Consider the following 17,867-nt stretch of genomic DNA (forward strand, 5'->3'; position numbering starts at 1 on the left):
CATTTTGACTGTGGTTAAAAAGTAACACTTTTCCGAACAAATGATTCTGAGGACATTCCTCCAGGTCTTCCATCTGTCACTTTCCATTATCAACCGGAAAACCATCATCTGCCTACCTCAAATGTTCTTCTCCTTTCATAATGTCTGTACTGTAGTGGTTGACCTCTGGTCTCCCGTCCAGGATGTTGTCGGTTCAGAGTGGAGAACCAAATGTTTACAAGTAGATGCATTTTGCTACACCCGCAATAACATCTGCTAAATGTGTGTATGTGACCAATACCATTTGATTTGATTAGCTGTTCAGAGAGCTGGACCGAACCCACAACGTTGTGTGTGTTGTAGCGTCTGCGACGGAGCCTGCCTCCAGGCCTGCTGAGAAGGATCTCCTCTACATGGACCACCACCACCTCAGCTACAGGTCTTCCCACCATAGAACCAGGACCTGTACGCAGAGACCGCTCTGCCAGCATCAAACACCTCCACGACAGTCCACCATGCAGGTATCATGCACTATCCTCTACTACCCTTTTCTCTCCATCTCTCTCTCTCCCTCTCGCCATCTCTCTCCCTCTCTCCATCACTCTCTCGCCATCTCTCTCCCTCTCTCCATCTCCCTCTCGCCATCTCTCTCCCTCTCTCCATCTCTCTCGCCATCTCTCTCTCTGTCGCCATCTCTCTCCCTCTCTCCATCTCCCTCTCGCCATCTCTCTCCCTCTCTCCATCTCCCTCTCGCCATCTCTCTCCCTCTCGCCATCTCTCTCCCTCTCTCCATCTCTCTCTCTCCATCTCTCTCTCGCCATCTCTCTCCCTCTCTCCATCTCCCTCTCGCCATCTCTCTCCCTCTATCTCTCTCTCGCCATCTCTCTCGCCATCTCTCCCTCTCTCCATCTCTCTCCCTCTCTCCATCTCTCTCTCGCCATCTCTCTCCCTCTCTCCATCTCTCTCTCGCCATCTCTCTCTCTCTCGCCATCTCTCTCCCTCTCTCTCACACACATTTCCTTCGCCTTTCTCTCTTTTTCTCCCTATCTCACCATTTTAGTCAACCGCCATGCAGGTAGCAGCCCCTCTCCTCCTCAATAGACTCCCTCTCTCTCTCTCTCTCTCTCTCTCTCTCTCTCTCTCTGTTCGTCTTTATTTCTCTCCACATCCAGACGTCCGACTTGCTTCCTGCTGCTCGAGTAACTTCCCGTAGGGGTCATTCTAAGGCCAGCAGGCCCTCCCCAGCTGTAAACCCTCCTCCTTTACGGCCCGTCACAATAGTGAAATATTGGACCTGTAATGCACGTGCAACACTGATATATTTTCTTAAGTGGTGAATGATGGATGGGTCATGTGGGAGTTTGAACTGGAGAACGTAGGATGTTCTATGTGTATGCCTGTCTTTGAAGGAGACTGTTTATGGCTCCAGTCCTGTGGAGTGCTCCTCCAAGGCAGCTGGCCTTTATCTGTACAGAGACTGCGTTTTAGCATCCAGCAGTCTGTTGCCCAATCCTAAACTGACCCTAGTCCTCTACTTCCTACCCTATACTCTCTAACCCCTACCTCATAGCACTTTGTAGATCCTAAAGGTTTGGATATGGGTAAGAAATATGCAGAATAAACCACCTAACCTGAGATGATAGGATTGTTTGAGACATACAGATGATAATGCACAGCAGTTTTGTGATTCATTCCATTTTCACTCTGTGTCAGGCTCAGAACTGGCTGTACTCTCCGGGGACCAATCTGTGTTGTTCTGGCCAAAACAACATCCCTTTTGCTGCTATTATTTATCATCTAAATTGTTCCTCTTTTTGAGATATTGGTTGAAGCTCAGAGTGTAACAGTTAATCCTGAAGTCAGATCGGTATCTGCAGACTTCAGTCTGGCTCTTTGGCGGCTTCCTGGAGACAAAACATTCTAGAATAAATGTCCCAGGGAGATTTTTATCCTGTATGTCAGAGCAGGATTAAAATACTGCTGGGGTCACCACCCAGTACACTCTCAGGAAAAAGGGTTCCTAAAGGGTTCTTCGGCTGTCCCCATAGTAGAACCCTTCTTGGTTCCAGGTAGAACCCGTTTGGGTTCAATGTAGAACCCTCTGTGGAAATGGTTCTACATGGAACACAAAAGGGTTATTCAAAGGGTTCTCCTATGGGGACAGTGGAAGAACCCTTTTAGGTTCTAGATAGCAACTGTTTTTTCTAAGAGTGGAGGGTTCATGTTGTGGAGGTGATGGTGTTATGGTAGTGTCTGATCTGCCATTCTTCAGGGACAATGGAAGTTGAATAGATGCTCTGTTTAATTGCGAAAAGCAACACGGTTCACCATAACAGCATTCAACAGACAGTGCAGACCGTCTGTGGTTGTGGAATCCTGTGTGTTAGAGTATTGTGACTTACTGAGGTTTTGACATCCCGTGTGTTTTCCAGCATGGTGAACAGTGAGTCGTGGAACAGCTCTGTAATGCTCACCATCTCGAAGAGTCGCTCCATGTCTGCCTCCTACTCTGCTTCAGCCACCTCCAACCACCTCTACAACAGACGCATGACCAGACCAGGTGTGTGAGTGTGTGTGTGTAGACACTTTGCGTGACAAACAGAGAGTGATCTGTTTAGTCCATCAGAAGAGAACAGGTCATTTAGAATGATTCTAATGTTATGGGGCCATGTAAGAGATTCAAGAGACGGGTCAACCCATTCTCTGTCCATTCAGTGTGTGTCGGTGCATGTGTGCATGTGTGTGGGCAGTATGTGCAATTTCTATTTTGTCTTTGTTTAAATCGTGATCTGATTTGTTACATTTTGTTGAACGAGTCTTCCCTCCTAATAACCCTGTTCTCTCTCCAGGTTACCCCCCCTCCAATATATCCCCTCTGGCCTCTCCCTGCCACTCCCCTCCGGTCCAGGGGACCCCTGTCTCCAGCCCCACCACCAAGTCCTGCTCTGTGGACCTACCGGACCCTGTGGACAGCCAGGGAGAGAGGCCTGTGGACCCCCAGGCCCCACACAGAGCATTAACACACAGCATCAGTGCACCTAGCTCCACCACACCGCACTGGGGGCCACCATCTCTCTGCATCAGGTAGCATACACGTACTTACAGATATACACAAGACAGATACTGCCCTTTCTGCTGTCACAAAGAGGTACAGAACATACACACAGAGAAAAGCTTGAATGTCACATTCTTGCCCGTTACTTCACTGATCATTGGCAGCGCTGTCTAGAAGACACTGAAGCAGAGACTGAGGAAGTCGTGCATGTTGCTTTAAGCTCAGCCTCGCTGAATCGGAGAAGAGATGTTGTTTAACGGCTTCATGCTGCTTCATCGTCCTGTGTGTGTTTCTGTTCCGTGTGCATGTGTATTACAAAGGGTGAGAGATGAGTAACCAGTCATGTCTCGAGAGAGAGAGAGATCCTCTGAGGCACATGGACTCACGCCAGAGAGAGATGAGTGAGACAGTCAAAGAGAGAGAGCGAGGGAGTGGGAGAGAGTCAGAGCGAGGGAAGGGGAGAGAGTCAAAGAGAGAGAGAGAGAGAGGGAGGGAGGGGTGTGTGTCAAATAAAGAAAGAGAGGGTCAAAGGGAGAGAGAGAGGGGAGAGAGTCAAAGAGAGAGATAAAGAGACTTCCTATGAGGCACATGGACACATGGACACATGGATGCCAGAGAGAGAGATGAGACAGTCAAAGAAAGAGAGAGAGTCAAAGAGAGAGCGAGGGAGGGGAGAGAGTCAAAGAGAGAGAGGGAGGGGAGAGGGTGAGAGAGTCAAAGAAAGAGAGGGTCAGAGAGTCAAAGAAAGAGAGGGTGAGAGAGTCAAAGAAAGAGAGGGTCAGAGAGTCAAAGAAAGAGAGAGAGGGGGGGAGCGAGGCACATGGACTCACACCAGAGAGAGAGATGAGACAGTCAAAGGAGAGAGAAATAGATAGAAAGAGACTTTCTCTTAGGCATATGGACTCACGCCAGAGAGTCACAGAGAAGGTCCCGCTGCAATGTTCTAAGACAAGAGGACGTGGATAAGGAGTATAGGTTGTCTTTATGGCGACGACAAGATGTTCAGTTATTAAGATGAGTGATCTAAGGAAGGAAAGTCCACCACAGAAGAAATACATAAAGACAATAATGAATGGCAGGATGTGGGAGGGTTATAAGTGTTGAGATGGTGGACATTAAGGAAACGATAAAGTAAGTAATGGAGGCCAGGGCTGTGTAGTTGACATGGGAAGGGAGTACTGCAGTGTATTCACTAGGAACCAAACGGAAACAAACAGGGAGGGACCTACTGTACCTGAACCTGTCCGATAGAAACTCTCATTTCCATTGTGAAACGTTTTGTTATGGTTTGTACGAGTGGATATGATCGGCTGAGAGAACTTGATGATAAAAAGATTGTGGGGGCTGTTTTGTTAGACCTCAGAGTGGCGTTTGACGTTATAGATGTCTAACAGAAGACAGAGGGTGATCTTTAATGACAGTCTCTCCAACATAATCCAGGTTGAATCAGGAATTCCCCAGGGCAGCTGTCTGGGCCTTTTTCAATCTTTACTAATGTCATGCCACTGGCTTTGGGCAAAGTCTATGTATGCATATGACTTAACACTATACACATCAGCTACTACAGGGAGTAAAATTACTGCAACACTTAACAAAGAGCTGCAGTCAGTTTCAGAATGGTGGCAAGAAATAAATCCTAAATATTTCAAAAATTAAAAGCATTGTATTTGGGTTAAATCATTCACTAAACCCTAAACTTTAACTAAATCTTGTCATGTAAAATGTGGAAATTGAGCTTGACTGTAAACTGTAATTGACAAAACATGTTAATGCAACAGTAGCTAAGATGGGGAGAAGTCTGTCCATAATAAAGCACCGCTTTGCCTTCTTAACAACACTATCAACAAGGCAGGTTCTACAGGCCCTAGTTTTGTCACACCTGGACGACTGCTGCCTTGGCAGCAGCAAATGGGGATCCTTAATAAATACAAATATACACCCTTGGCTCTGGCTGTGTTGAGAGGAAGAATGTCGTTGATCCTGGTTCAGCTAGAACAGCTGGTCTGATGATGTGAGAAGTGATCACTGACCTGGACTCTTTGGCCTTTTATCTGGCCTTGTTTCCTCTAACGCTACTGATGTGGTTAACTCTTCGCTTATCCTTTTGTTCTCTTTTCTCCTCTCCCATTAGATATAAATGTCGAGCCTATTTTCATATCGTAGTTGTTTACATGTTTTGAATATCCTTTGTTTATCTGTCCTTTGTCCCTCTCTCAGCTGTGGTAGACCGTACAGCAGGCTGAGCCATGGGGAGGGATCTATGGACAAAGGGGACAGACCTCACCCTGGTAAGTAGTAAAAGGACACTTATCTACTTCTCCATATATGTCTTCTCTCTTAGTGTTACATTTCTATTTGCCACGTCGTGAGTGTGTCAACCACCTGACTTAACCCCTGACCCCTGATCTGTCCTGTCCTATAAGATGACCCGGCAGTGGCGTCGTCAGACTGTGAGAGCACCTACGAGACCAACCACAGTGACAGCAGTGACTTTGCACAGAACGAGGAGGACGGGGAGGGGGCCAAGAAGCCCTCGGACACCCAGGACGGATGCAGGTCGTACCAGCCTGAGGGCATCGTCCTGCAACCCCTAATGCCACCTCCAGAGGTAGGTTCCTCGGTAGAAATGCATTGAGTGAAATGAAAAATGGGTCTACAAATATGCTAAACATTTCATGGCTGCAATATCAATAAATCAACACATTATGAAATTATGCATTTGATTCGAAGAGCAAATACCAAATAACATGCTATTTCCATATAAAGTGCACTACCCTACTTGTAACATACTATTACCCATAGCCACTTGAAATTACCCTTGATCCTGACCCCTGACCTTTAGGACACACAGCCTATCCTGGACCCAGAGCCTCTGGTGATGTCAGAGCTGGATCCTCTGATGACTCAACTCAACAGCTGGAACTTCCCCATCTTCAACCTGGTGGAGAAAACACATGGCCGCTCAGGATGCATCCTCAGCCAGGTGAGAACAGGCCTCAGACAGGTGAGAACAGGCCTCAGGCAGGTGAGAACAGGCCTCAGGCAGGTGAGAACAGGCCTCAGGCAGGTGAGAACAGGCCTCAGGCAGGTGAGAACAGGCCTCAGGCAGGTGAGAACAGGCCTCAGCCAGGTGAGAACAGGCCTCAGGCAGGTGAGAACAGGCCTCAGCCAGGTGAGAACCAGTGAGTACAGGTGAGAACAGCACATCTTCAACCTGGCGGAGAAGACACACTGACAGTCTGGCTGCATCCTCAGCCAGGTAAGGATAGATACAGCCTTAGTCAGGTGAGACTTAGCTAGGTGAGGATAGTTTTCAACCGGGTGGAGATTAAGCTGCATCCTCAGCCAGGTAAGGTTAGCTACTGTAGAGCCAATTGAGAAAAACCCAGACCCATCCAGGTAAGGATAGGTAAACAAGTCAGAATAGTCTGGTGAAAACAGTCTATCGTGAATCAAGAGAGAATGGCTCAGACTTTAAACAAAACTGTATTTAAAATGCATTTAAAATCGCAACACAATTAAGAAAGTACATTACGACAATGCAATGAAAAATAGTTAAAGCAAACAGGAAGCAGTAAAAAGTTTGAATAAAAAGAGCATAAAACACATATGATGTTTGGGGCTTTGATAGACAGAGGAATCCGCTCACCGATTTGGCCATCGAGGGATGCCTGTGAATAAAGCACTGTGAGATATGGGTGGGATTACACTTCCATCTACTGGTTGAAACAGGAGTTACAATGAATTGGATTTGTAGTGTACTGTACACCAAGACTGCAGTAGGGTCGTTCCACGAAACGAGTTCCATTTCGGAAGTGTATCTTGGTGAAAAACAACCTTCTATTTCACCTAATTTTAACATTCTGTCATGAATAGCACATGTTCAACTTAATAAAAAACATGTTCTCATCTCAAGAAGTTCCTAAAAAAAATGACTATAAAATCAAATTTTATTTGTCACTGTTTCCAATGCAGTTTTAATAAAATACCTAAAAGAAAAGTAAGATAATTAAAATTAAATAATTAAAGAGCAGCAGTAAATAACAATAATGTGGCTATATACAAGGGGTACCGGATAGAGCCAATGTGCGGGGGCACCGGTGTCAAGGTAATTGAGGTAATATGTACATGTAGGTAGAGTTATTTAAGTGACTATGGATAGATAATAACAGTGCCTATTAAGTGCCAAATAAAGTAACAGGGTTGACAATGTGTTTTTCTTCTCCAATTTATGCTTTGGCCACAAATACGAGTATAGGATGAGTCAACAACATGAATTGGTTATGAGGGAACAGATTATACACTTAAAAGTGAGTTTTTCACTGGAAAGTTACTTTAAAACACGTCTAGCCTGTCTATCTATCTGTGGATAACAGAGTTGACGTGTTACGCTCGACCACTCAGTTTCCTACCACAAAACACCAGAAATGGCCAGAAAGAGTAGGACCAGCTCACTGTTTTTACGCTATGATTTGATTATTAATGTTACATTTTTCTTTTGAAACAAATATTTAAAAGGAATAGTTTCACCACATTAAAACGAGAATTTGGGTTCACTTAGCAGGGTTGACCTTTAATCGTCACATGAAATAAATAATAAGCTTGAGAAATTACTTTATCGACGCGCCAAAGTTACCACGGTTTTACGATGATGGTGAACATTTTGGGATTAAGTGAGTTAAAATCTTGCTAGAAGTCACAGACGGTGCACAGAGGCATAGTCGCAGGAAGTAGGGGTGCTGGGGTTGTGCACTGGGCCTTTACGAGTCCTGTATTAGTGTACCTATATAGCCTGATATAACTTTCTCCACCCACCCCTCCCTTGTCGACCCAAAGTTCTCACACATGTCAAAATGCTGAATTTTTCAGAAAGTCGTAATCATATAAACCAATCAGATGTATTGAATTTTTCACTTGTTCTATATTAAAGTGCACTATATTGGTGCACGATTTCTACTTAAAATATCAAAGGGACACAAAGGGGACTCATTTCGGGGAAAGACCCATGAGCAGGATCACAGCTTCAGGTGGGAGGAGGCTAACTAGGTGGATGGGATAAGGCTGCTCTATGTGTGTTCCAGGTTTCCTACCGCCTGTTTGAGGACACGGGACTGTTTGAGACGTTCAAGATTCCTGTCAAGGAGTTCATGAACTATTTCCATGCTCTGGAGAACGGATACAGGGATATCCCATGTGAGCAAACGTTACCATCAATCCCCGATGTGATCCTCGCTTTGAAAATACACACACAGTTACATCAAGTACTCGAGAATATCAACAACATTTGATTGAAGCTACTGTAATCCAAACTCTGTGCAGCTGTGGTGGTAGCACTGCCTGTTCTATCCACAAGAGGGAGTGGTTGGCTTTCTCAATGCAATCACAGCACTAGTTCTGTTCCCTCTACCTCCACCTGTCTCTGTATGGTTTGTGAGGCATCATTATCATCCAGTGGACTAAGTTAGTACTACAGTTGGCATCTCCTCTCCCTCCCCATGCAGACCACAACAGGATCCATGCCACTGACGTGCTCCATGCCGTGTGGTACCTCACCACCCAGGCCGTGCCAGGCTTGCCCAACCTCCTCACAGACCACAGCTCTGACTCTGGTGAGGACACACACGCGCATATGCAAATACAAGCACACACACATGCACGGACACACACAACGACACACACGGGTGCGCGCACACTCCTTTCCTCCACTCTCCGTTCCTTTGTGTTCTGACGGAGGCTAATATCCTATGTCTATAAGCCTACTGTTGTATGCTTGTTGCTGATGGCATCCTTCTGGGGCTCAATTAGCTGCTGTATATTAATTCATACACACCAACCACATCAGTAGCTTATGTGAAATGGCATAATTACATCAATCAGCCTTACAGTTTGCAGACCGGAGGCTGTGGAAGTTCCCAGAACAATGTTTCCAGTGAGATCAGATGACCGTTAGTTCATAGTCATCGACACTTCTTTTACCTCTCGCTCTCTATGTAGAGCTGTTTCCATAGAAGCCTATCTCTTCCAGAGGAACACAACAGACGCCAATGTCAACACGCTGATCTTGATCTGTTTGTTCTTCACAAAATCTGTCTGACTGGTGCTGGCAGATGGCCTACTCTGATGGCTGAGGGTCAGGGTGGCTGGCTGTCTGTCATTCTTGTTGTTATCTGATGCTCATGTCATCCCATATACACATTTGCCCACACATTAGCACGCTAACGCGCACACACAACACCCATTGACCCAAGTGTTTTGTGCTAAGGTTTCTGATTTGTCACGACAATGACAGTCACCCCTCACCTCATTTATCTCTCTGACCCTTCTATCCCTGTGTGTGTGTGTGTGTGTGTGTGTGTGTGTGTGTGTGTGTGTGTGTGTGTGTGTGTGTGTGTGTGTGTGTGTGTGTGTGTGTGTGTGTGTGTGTGTGTGTGTGTGTGTGTGTGTGTGTGTGTGTGTGTGTGTGTGTGTGTGTGTGTGTGTGTCCAGACTCTGACAGTGGGCTCCTCACCCCCAGCCATATAGGCCATACAGGGTTCCTGGTCTCTAAGATGTCTGCGGTGATGGAGGAGGGTTATGGATGTCTGTCTGGCCTCATCCCATCCCTGGAGCTCATGGCTCTGTATGTGGCTGCAGCCATGCACGACTACGACCACCCTGGACGGACCAACGCCTTCCTCGTGGCGACTAGCGCTCCTCAGGTAGGAAGGGAGAGAGGGAAGGAGGGAGGAAGAAGAGGGAGAGGATGGATGGATGGATGGATCTAACTAAAGGAACTGGAAAGGTGAAAGCAACGTCCCCGGTTGATGTCCACCAATAATACTTTCTTATCTTGTGTTCTTCTCAGATCACTGAAGAGATAAATGGAGGAAGACAAAAAGGGACCAATGAGATGCACCAATGATAACTGAGTGACATGTTGCTCTCATTCTCCCCCTGTAGGCCGTGCTATATAACGACCGCTCTGTGTTAGAGAACCACCACGCTGCGTCGGCCTGGAACCTGTTTATGTCTCGGCCAGAGTACAACTTCCTGGGCAACCTGGAGCATGTGGAGTTCAAACGCTTCCGCTTCCTGGTCATCGAGGCCATCCTCGCCACCGACCTCAAGAAACACTTTGACTTCCTGGCAGAGTTCAACGCCAAGGTAAACACAACAAATGGTCATGAGCTTCTAATCTATACATTTCTCTTTGATGTACAGCGCATCTACAGCTGAATGGACTGAGGCGCTGTGTCATTTTCTCTGGCGATGGACAACTTACAGTATGTCAGTAACAAGCCTGTAGGAGAAGATCTGAAGTTTGTTTGCTCTTACGCTCTCCTGGCTTCTCTCTGATAGGTTGAAAGGAGGTAGGGATAGAGGATGTGAGGACGCGAGGAAAGACATTTGAGATTAATTTAACCCTTGCTTCTCTCCAGGTGGGTGATGATGGCTGCTCGGGCATCGACTGGTCCAATGAGAACGACCGGTTGCTGGTGTGTCAGATGTGCATCAAACTGGCGGACATCAACGGCCCACTGAAACACAAGGACTTGCATCTACAGTGGACCGAGGGCATCGTCAATGAGTTCTATGAACAGGTACATCTATTAGGTCTAGGTTTTGCCAGAAGATACCGGCCCTACCGTTATGCTTGTTTACACTGAGCTGCACTGGGGTCAGAATACCATCATGGTTACAGTAAGACACCATGAAGCCGGCGCGAGATGTGCATCAGAAAACATACCTCAAATGCAGGAATGGGATATGCCACTGTACTCCAAATTTGACCTCTCACAACACTGCTCCATCGAGAAGCCTGAAATACTGCTAGTTTTCCCGGAAAACTGCACTTTTTGGTCCTCATGCTAGCTAGCATTAGCCACCGCTAGGGTGACCTGAATTGAATTAAATAAACGTCATTGATCCCCAGAAGGGGAATTGGGTGAATGATGCATCTTGCCATGCAGATCCGACATTTGCATAATTACAATGATTGGTCCAAGGGGGGCGCTGCATAATTTGTGGGGGACGACATGTATACAGCTGCCTTGTTGTTGCTGTCTTTCTTGTGCACCCATGTGCACCCCCCACCCCCATGAAACTGCCTGATCATGAAATGGTCATTACACTACCTTCTGCATAAATAGCTATGACAGACTTGAGAGGGTGTATATATATATATATATCCCATTTAGCAGACGCTTTTGTCCAAAGCGACTTACAAGTCGGCTGGGGCCACTACTTTTACATATGGGTGGTCCCAGCGGGAATCGAACCCACGACGCTTGGCGTTCCAAGCGCCATGCTCTACCGACTGAGCCACACAGGACCCTGTAGAGGGGCAATTATATTTCTCCATCAAATGACATTGAAATGGGTTCCTCTTGGGAATAAAATAGAAGGCAGGCCACTTCATGAGTCCATCACAGTACTGCTCAGTGTGAAGAGGTGCAGGTGCCTGGAAACAGCCCACTCTCCAGTAGCAATGCTGCTCATTGGTCAGAGATGGACGAGTGCCTAGCAACCACACCGCTGAAGAGCGACTCTAAGATGTCAGAAAGCGATCAGCGTGTAGGCTGATATATTAGAGAAAGGAGGAGATAGGAATCGTATTGGGCAATGAATGGAGGAGCATATAACGCCCCACCCGGCAGACTGTCGACCAATCGCGTTCACGTTGTCATGCTGTGTCGCGTAGTTGCTAAGCTAATCGTCATGCGATCCCTTCTTGGTCAGGGTATGAGTCGACAAACCTGCCTATTTTCCTCAAAAGTACGAAATGTCATGATTCCAAAGCTATACGATATTGCAGGGACAAAGTAAATGATCTCACATCTCGGAAAGATTTGTAATGTTGTACTTATTGTTCACGTAATTCATGCTTATGTTGGGTTTTTGAACTAGCGCCCAATTGACTCCCATTCACTCCTTGAAGGAGTGCTCTTCTTGTCCCAGAATTGCCCAGAATGCACCACGTGGCCCATTGACGATGCATGGGCAACGTAAACAATGGGCGTTAATACGATTCCCATCAGAATAGATAGAACCAATGGATACTCCCATTCAAATCAAAGTTCTCTGATGTGGAGTCGTGTCCATACTGGGTCTACCAGTTCTGGAATAGTCTATGCCCGTGTTTCCCAAATCTATCCTTGGGTACCCCAAGTCAGTCCACTTATTTGACATATTTCAGAACTAACATGTTTAACTAATGAGTGGCTTGATGATTAGTTGACCATGTAAGACGTGGACTGGTTGGGGGAACTCAAATGAGAGGTTTTATTCATTGACTGTGAGGAATAATGTGAAATGTTGAACTACTTTTGTTCTTCTGTGTCTTCATCATTAACGTTGATGTAACACATACCGTCCTTGTATGTAGGCAATGTACTGCATAATGCATCATCTATTCAAAATGGGAACCCTGGCATTGATGGAGAGACAATTAGGTTGTTGATGTGTTGACAAACAAAATGCACAATATGTCACTCTACAGTGATCGGAGCACCAGAAGGGTGTAGGTTCTCATCAGTGCTACTGTGATTGACAGCGCAGTCTGTCTGTCTCTTCAAAGCCTGAACTCACTCAATGGTAAAACCCAAACAATCGTTCAAATGTCAGATCTGCTTGTGTCCTTGGAGAGAGAGGGAGGAAGAGAGAGATAAAGGGGGAGGGAGGTGAAAGACACAAAGACAGGGAAGTGAAAGGGAGAGGGGGAAAGACGGGGAGGAGAGAGAGAGGAAAAGATATGGAGAGAGAGAGAGAGAGGAGAGAGAAGTGTTGTTGTACTGCAGTTTTGCTGACCTACTTGTGTCATCAGTGACAGCCCTCATTCACATAGACGGAGATGCAGCAGTAGCAACACATCAGATCACAGAGCATTCAACTGCACTGACTGCACTATACGTCAAGGCATGCACAGGTATAACACACACACACACACAAACACACTATGGTCAGAAGGGGCATACCCACAATCCTGACGCTGACCATTAACACAGTGAAAACATCTTAAAGATCTGACCCTGTATCAGTGGTTGAGTTGTAACTTTACCTTCTCCTTGACACCTGTCTTTAGAAGACGTTTTAATGGTTCAATACGCCCCTCTAGAGTAGCGCATCTTTCTCTTTTTCCCTCTCTCTCTCTCTCTCTCTCTCTCTCTCCCTCTTCACTTCAGACACTCATTTCAGTCCACTGCACTGACTGACGAAAGCTCCGCTGGTTACTATGACAACAAGAGACTTTGCCTGCTGCGGTCCACTTCGAGTGTATAAGCCCCTGACGTCAACAGACACATAAATATGTATCCGGCTATGTATTACTTTGCTATATATACGTGATCTTGTCAGTCAGCCAATACTGGACCTATAGATGAACTTGTAGGCTTCCTCGAGCTAGATAGACGTGTGCATTTTGCTTGACCCAGTTTGAAGCTTTGATTATTCAGTTGCTAATCCCACAGGCTCTGTGCGCTGTTGGTTTACCAGTTTAGAGACTGAGACGGGCTGGTGAACAAAATGAGAGAGTTACAAATGTTGATGTGTTTTCTACCATCAGTTAGAATGCAGTTGAATGCAGTTTTTACATAATTTCTGAAGGTAATTTTCTCTCTCTGTGTTTTAGTACCTTAGCTGTGACTCCCTGCATTTGACTCTAATTTCCCTCATGTCATTGGCTGATTGATTGATTGATTGATTGACTCACTTTCCTCAGTGCCAAATGGTGACGTAAAGAGGTCATTCATATTATATTTACATTAGTCATTCAGCAGAAGTGCTTACCCAGAGCGACTTCAGACATCTGAAGATAGCTAGGTGAGACAACCAGATATCACAGTCATTGTAAGTACATTTATCCCCAGTAAAGTAGCTATCAGAAAAGTCTGTGCTAGTATGAAAAGATGAAAGTACAAGTGTTTAATAAAATCAAGGTTATTATTTTTTTTAAATTGTGGGGGGGGGGGGTTGAGAGGGGGCTGTGGGATGGATCAAAAGACTTTGGGTTTTCAGACGCTTATTTCTAAAATTCTGCCATGTTTACCCATAATGCACCACTCCTCAGGGCGATGAGGAGTCGAGTCTGGGCCTTCCCATCAGCCCCTTCATGGACCGCTCTGCGCCACAGCTCGCCAAGCTCCAGGAGTCCTTCATCACGCACATCGTGGGGCCGCTCTGTTCCTCCTACGACTCTGCCGCCCTCATGCCGGGGAACTGGGTTGACCCCGCCGACGCACGAAGGACGGAGGGAGAGGAGGTGGGGGAACGAGAGACAGAGGAGGAAGAGGAGGATACAGCAGAGGAGGATGTGTCGACTAGCTCTGAGAGTTCCCGTAAGAGCATGTTGACGTTCATGTTGAACTTCTTTGAGTTGAAAGAACTCCATTAACAGAAACCTGTTGAAATCAAAGCTCAGCTTGAAATGGCCCAGGTATTGAGTTGTTGATATAGTGCCCATCAATAATGCATGTGGTGGATTTAAGCAATAAGGTATATTGGCCATATTACACAAACACTGCGGTGCCTTAATGCTATTTACCAACATTAATAGAACAGTAAACAGATAAACCAAGTCAGCCAATAAGCATCCAGGACCCAAACAACCCGGTTTATAATTAGCAGTAGATGCAGAAGCCTCAGAAGTCTGCCTTAAGTGTATTTGGTATTCCCAGGTTATCAGACCCTGCTTTGTAACCCCTGTCCAGAGGTTGTATTGATAAGGGTTTGTGTGTACAGTATAAGGGGATAGAGATGTAGTAGGTTTTGTACTGAGGGATTTTTGTTACCCCTACAGAGAAGCACGTGGTGAAGCTTAAGAAGAGCAGGAGGAGAGTGTTCTGTCCCATCACTCAGCACCTTCTGGACAACCACGAAATGTGGACAAGAGTCATCGCCTCGGAAACCCGGGACACACCGGACAGAGAGGCGCCTAACTGCCTCAGCAACCCCGCCGAGCCAATCACAGCCATCCACGAGGAGGAGGATGAGCCAGCCAGTAAGGAGGAGCCAATAGATGGCCAGGTAGAGGAGACAGAAGGGGAAGAGACGGGGCTTGCAGAGGAAGAGGAAGTGGTCGAGCAATCGGAGACTGCAGAGAAAAGGGAGGAGGAGTTGGAGAGAGAGGATTATAGTTGACCCTAAGACCAGGAAACGGAACGTTTATCCAAACTCATACCCTCTCCCAAATAGACTTTCTGACTCATGTCAGAAATGATAACCTATTCCTCATGTGGTGCACTAGCTGGCCAAAAATAGTGCACTATACAGGGATTGGGGTGTTGTTTGAGACGCAGACCCTGATAACCCTGATATTTGGTTGCCAGCAAATCACTTAGACACAACACTGTAGAAGTTTGGAGTAACATGTGCCTAAAGAAAACAAGGTGGAGGGAGGGAGCGGAAGCTGAGGTTGAGGTGGGATTTATTGTTTTACTACTATATTGGATCAGGTTTCCATTTCAGAATCCCTCTCCCTGACGAGGTGCCCGCAATGCAGTACGGGACCACAGAACACTGACCCCACTGCCAGCCTCAAAACACAGCCGGCCATACAAGTGGTCCGCATCCACCTGACCGCCCTCACAGAACCAGGGTGTACAAAGTGGACAGTACTGAACAGACAGTACAAACTCTAGCTCCTGAGGACAATGAGATGAAAGTGCGGGAAAATGCTGTGTCCGCTCTGTGTTGGTTCTCGGGAGAGGACTGAGGACTAGGGAGAGGAAGGCCAGTGTTGATACAGAGTGTGCTCACACACACACATGGAGGCAAACACACACACACACACACACAAACCCATCAGAAGATTTGCTAGCTACCCCAGAGGGAATGGGAAGTCTAACATAGAACCCTGGAGCTCTGAAAAAAAGCTTTATACTCAGTCATGGAAAAAAAATCCACAGCACAGTGTTTCTTCACATTCTTCATCTCTCTCATTGTTCCCAATTTGACCATGTTTCCTCTCTTTCTTTCTTTCTGTCTTTCTTTCAATCTCTCCGCTTTTGTGTCGGTCATTCAGGCTCTCCCCCCCCCCCCCCCTCTCGCTCCTCCGCAGTTCCACAGGACCCAGGAACACTGACACACCCCACTGGGCACACACTGGTCGAATCAATGTTGTTTCCACTTCGTTTCAATGAAATTCCGTTGAACCACAGTGAAATTGGTATTGAATTGACTGCCCAATGGGCCCAATGGGACCCGATGCAGACCCCTCATCACAGTGTCCTTGTGCCCTTGGTCATTATTACTTCAACCAACACAAGTGATTGTTCTTTCCTTTGTGTTATTGGTTTGGGGTTTTACTTTCTTTTTTTGTCTTTTTTAACATTGGCCGTAAGATATTCGCTCTCAGTGGCGTTTGTGTTTTTTTAAACATGGCTCTCAGTGGCGTTTGTGTTTTTTAAACATGGCTCTGTGTCGTTTGTGTTTTTTAAACATGGCTCTCAGTGGCGTTTGTGTTTTTTAAACATGGCTCTCAGTGGCGTTTGTGTTTTTTAAACATGGCTCTCAGTGGCGTTTGTGTTTTTTAAACATGACTCTCAGTGGCGTTTGTGTTTTTTAAACATGGCTCTCAGTGGCGTTTGTGTTTTTTAAACATGGCTCTCAGTGGCGTTTGTGTTTTTTAAACATGGCTCTCAGTGGCGTTTGTGTTTTTTAAACATGGCTCTCAGTGGCATTTGTGTTTTTTAAACATGGCTCTCAGTGGCGTTTGTGTTTTTTAAAACATGGCTCTCAGTGGCGTTTGTGTTTTTTAAACATGGCTCTCAGTGGCGTTTGTGTTTTTTAAACATGGCGTGGGGACTTTTTATGTTGCTGCCTCTCTTATTTGACGTACCTTTGTATTTGGATTGTCTGCACACTACAAAGGGAATCACTTTGAATCTGAATCACACAAGTTTCTTATAGAGTTAGATCCTTCTTTTATTCGGAAGATGTTTTATAAGTGCAGATTCTTTTCTCTCTTCATAGCCTTGACCCAGTAGATGAGGTCATGTACCACCTCGGTGGAGAAGAAGCATTCATATTTGGATTCATCTGTGGATGTCAATCTGACCATGACACTGAAAAAGAGATTCGCCTTTTTCAAAGGTTCTCTTCAGCCGTCTTCAGTGATACACTATTTTGTAGAACTCTCTCGTAAAACTCTTTTGATGGTACACTGACCTCTAGCCTGTGTGTCTGTGCTCTCTCACAGTGGGATCTACCACCCAATACCCTGACAGGAAGTTCACTCAAGAGAGCCAATGTCGAAAGTACACAGATTCTCTTTCAGTATCTTCAGCGATTCCCCATCGAGTGAACAGTCTCACTCAGTTCCTTCAGAGAACCAAGCTTACAGTCGTAACCAGGCATTTTTGAACTCTTGGGAAATCATCTATTTCTCCATCAGGCTGAAATGATAACAAGCCCTGGGCTCCAATATCCTTCAGCTAGTCAAGTGATCAAAGAAAGCTAATCGTCCTATGGACCCTGGTCAAAGTAGTGCAGTATATAGGGAAAAGGGTGCGATTTGGGACACAACCCTGGTAGACTAGCCAGCCAGCCTGAGCCAGGCAGCATGCTGCAGTCAGCACATGGACCAGTGATGGGCTCCCCGTGGCTGTCCATAGCCCCATTTGATGTCTAGAGAGAGAGAGAGACAAATTGGTGGTGACAGAAGGATGAGAGGGAAAGGTAGAGGAAACAGGAGGGGAGAGCGGGAAGTGAAGAGGATATGAGAGAGAGAAGTGGATAAGAGAGAATGGTATAGGAGAAGGAAGGGGATGAGAGAGAAAGGGAGATGAAGATGCGTGGAAGAGAAGTGTTTGGGGGGTGGGGGTTTCTGAGGTTGGTCAGATGTCTCTTTTCTGTTCAC

At 46.1% G+C, this 17,867-nt stretch overlaps 1 protein-coding gene and 1 non-coding gene across 3 annotated transcripts in view; one reads left to right on the forward strand and one right to left on the reverse strand.

Annotated features, from left to right (window-relative positions):
• The window catches only part of LOC135515967 (cGMP-inhibited 3',5'-cyclic phosphodiesterase 3A-like), an 80,226-nt gene extending 64,226 nt beyond the window's left edge, over positions 1 to 16,000 (forward strand). For both annotated transcript variants that reach the window (XM_064939875.1, XM_064939876.1), the window contains 13 exons: positions 343 to 500; positions 2,412 to 2,539; positions 2,829 to 3,063; positions 5,252 to 5,322; positions 5,458 to 5,642; positions 5,877 to 6,017; positions 8,116 to 8,227; positions 8,536 to 8,643; positions 9,521 to 9,732; positions 9,974 to 10,177; positions 10,453 to 10,614; positions 14,079 to 14,346; positions 14,808 to 16,000. In XM_064939875.1, coding sequence (XP_064795947.1) covers positions 343 to 500; positions 2,412 to 2,539; positions 2,829 to 3,063; positions 5,252 to 5,322; positions 5,458 to 5,642; positions 5,877 to 6,017; positions 8,116 to 8,227; positions 8,536 to 8,643; positions 9,521 to 9,732; positions 9,974 to 10,177; positions 10,453 to 10,614; positions 14,079 to 14,346; positions 14,808 to 15,148 — 2,325 coding nt within the window. In that variant the 3' untranslated portion in view covers positions 15,149 to 16,000. The remainder of the gene's footprint in view (positions 1 to 342; positions 501 to 2,411; positions 2,540 to 2,828; positions 3,064 to 5,251; positions 5,323 to 5,457; positions 5,643 to 5,876; positions 6,018 to 8,115; positions 8,228 to 8,535; positions 8,644 to 9,520; positions 9,733 to 9,973; positions 10,178 to 10,452; positions 10,615 to 14,078; positions 14,347 to 14,807) is intronic.
• trnap-ugg (transfer RNA proline (anticodon UGG)) lies at positions 11,272 to 11,347 on the reverse strand. The gene has a single exon. It is a non-coding gene; the product is annotated as a tRNA-Pro (tRNA).
• Positions 16,001 to 17,867: the final 1,867 nt, after the last annotated feature.

Source organism: Oncorhynchus masou, chromosome 27 (genome assembly GCF_036934945.1).
Source record: "Oncorhynchus masou masou isolate Uvic2021 chromosome 27, UVic_Omas_1.1, whole genome shotgun sequence".
Lineage (NCBI taxonomy): Eukaryota > Metazoa > Chordata > Actinopteri > Salmoniformes > Salmonidae > Oncorhynchus > Oncorhynchus masou.